This window comes from Diachasma alloeum, unplaced genomic scaffold, assembly GCF_001412515.2.
Source record: "Diachasma alloeum isolate Michigan unplaced genomic scaffold, Dall2.0 Dall_scaffold_00931, whole genome shotgun sequence".
Lineage (NCBI taxonomy): Eukaryota > Metazoa > Arthropoda > Insecta > Hymenoptera > Braconidae > Diachasma > Diachasma alloeum.
In genome coordinates, this window is record NW_021681048.1 from 163,446 (window position 1) to 165,714 (window position 2,269).

Genomic DNA, 2,269 nt, shown 5'->3' on the forward strand with positions numbered 1-2,269 from the left:
CAGAATGAAGCGCTCAGCAAGGAAGCCGGAGATTTGCTGGGAAGCAAGTTTCTCCAGCACTTTGGAGAGGAAACAGAGCAAGGCAATCGGCCTGAAGTCATTAGGTGACACAGGGTTTTTCACCTTGCCAAGCGCAACAATAAGGGACCTCCTCCATTCAGAGGGAAAGCAGGACCGAGCGAAAGAGATGTTAAAGAGCATCACTAGATAAGGTGTTAGAATCGGCAGGGCAGCCACAACCACCGACCTGGGAACCCCATCAGTCCCTTTAGCTTCGGTAGAGAAGTGCCGAACAGCCTTCTGTACCTCATCAGCAGTGACTGGCCTGAAGGAGAAACCCACGGCTCCGTCTTGTCAAAGGACACTCCAGCAAAGCAACGATTCAAGACATCAGGATCGAAATCGGGTGTTGAGTCATTCCCAGCCACCACACCAAGCCTTCTGAGCTCCTTCCAGATAAGCGAAGGGTCAGAGAGAGGCTCCAGCCTTCACTGGAAGAAAAGTTGACGTGCCGCCTCAACCTCACGATGAGAACGATCACGAGCCGTGCGATAGGTCAAGAGTGCCTGACAAGAGTAAGTACGTTTGTACACACGGTACAGGCGATCTCTCTTCGCTACAAGAGCAACGATCCCATCAGTAAACCACGGTTTGCGCTTCGAGGACTTCCTCACCGTCTTGAGCGGGACAGCACCGTCCATGGCGACTCCAAGATTACCGCCCAGGCATGCAGTCATTTCGTCTGGAGACGACAGGCCATCGAACACTGACCAGTCGCTCGCGGCAAGCTGCGACAATAGCACATCAAGATCCAGAGCAGCAAAATCCCTGTAAGTGAAGTCCCTACTCACAGATGGGCGAGGAAGGACAGCCTGTATTGTTGCAGTGATAAGATCGTGACCGTCCACAAAGGGGGCCTCTGTCTTCCAGTAGGATAGAAGCGTGTCATCATGATCAATCAGGCACAGCTCAAGCCAGGAGTCTGAGCCATGAGTATGATGAGTGGCACCGTGCGGCACAAGGCTCAGAGAGAAATCGGAGCAAAGCGAACGCACCAGAGCCGCATCAGGGTTACTCATGGACAGCTGATCGGCATTGAAATCCCCAAGGATGACCTTGGAGCTATAATCCTGAAGAAACCCCTGCAGAGAGCATGTGGCGGCCTATATACGACTGCAACAAAGACTGGGAAGACCATGACAGGAGATTTCACAGAACAGATACTCGGGGAAACCAGGTCTTTTAGTCCACACATGAGAGGAGGATGCGAGAACTGTCACCTTGAAGCAGTTATTGATGAACAAAGCTACCCCGCCACCACGCGTATTGCGATCACGCCTGAAGAGCCTATAGCCTTCCAGCGAAACGACATCGTCATCAATAAGAGGGCAAAGCTTAGTCTCTGACATGGCGATAACATGAAATGGAGGACGAGATTCCAAGAAAAGCCTGACTCTCTCAATGTGAGCTCTGAGAGAGTTCACATTAAGATGACAGACACGCAAACCCTACAATTCCAACATGGCTGCCGCCTAACTGTGCTCAAGGTAGGAATGAGTTTGCGAAGGCGGAGCGGGAGACTGAGAAAAAGAAGAGAGAGGAAGAGAAAGATTGGAGACAGGAGATATACCAGAAGCAGAAGAGTTTATTGAGGGCCCGCCATGAAGTTTTTTAATTCAGCCATCGATGAGATTCTGGTTGCAGCATCCTCCTTCTTTTCCTTTATAAACACAGCTCCATTTCGAATGAAGCTATGAAAGCCTCTCTCCTTGGCAGCAGTCCTCACAGCGCGTCTAAGATTATGGAGATCTTGCGGGAGGAAATCGTTGATGTTGATGAGTGATGGCTGCAGGGGAAGTGTCGCTCTAGAGGCAGACACAAGCTCAGCTGACAACTGAGACGAATGCAGCTTGCCATGCCTTGCCTTCGCAATCACTAACTCACGAACGAGTTCACCAGACGAGACTGACACCAAGAGTGATGAGGACGTGGCGACACCATCAGCTGCCGTGCTCGAAGGTACGGCAGAAGCTACAGCTCTATCATCATCGGCATCCACAGCTGGAGGCTGCCTCACCCGAAAAGGACGCACGCTGCGAATGTCATCCAACTGAATACAGGAAGACACGGCACGAAAGATAGCGAACGACAGTTTTCTCATGTCACAATTCGCAGGCGGATCAAGGCCTGAGATGGGCATGTCCGACACAAGCCTCATCCTGTCCGCGTTGATCTTCGCTAGAGAGTCAGCCAGTTCCTTCACCGTCTC

At 51.5% G+C, this 2,269-nt stretch overlaps 1 protein-coding gene across 1 annotated transcript; it reads right to left on the reverse strand.

Annotated features, from left to right (window-relative positions):
• Window positions 1-488: 488 nt before the first annotated feature.
• On the reverse strand, window positions 489-1,079 carry LOC107045410. Its single transcript, XM_015267686.1, has one exon. The coding sequence runs from the start codon at window positions 1,077-1,079 to the stop codon at window positions 489-491; it is 591 nt and encodes a 196-aa protein (XP_015123172.1).
• Between the last annotated feature and the right edge of the window lie 1,190 nt (window positions 1,080-2,269).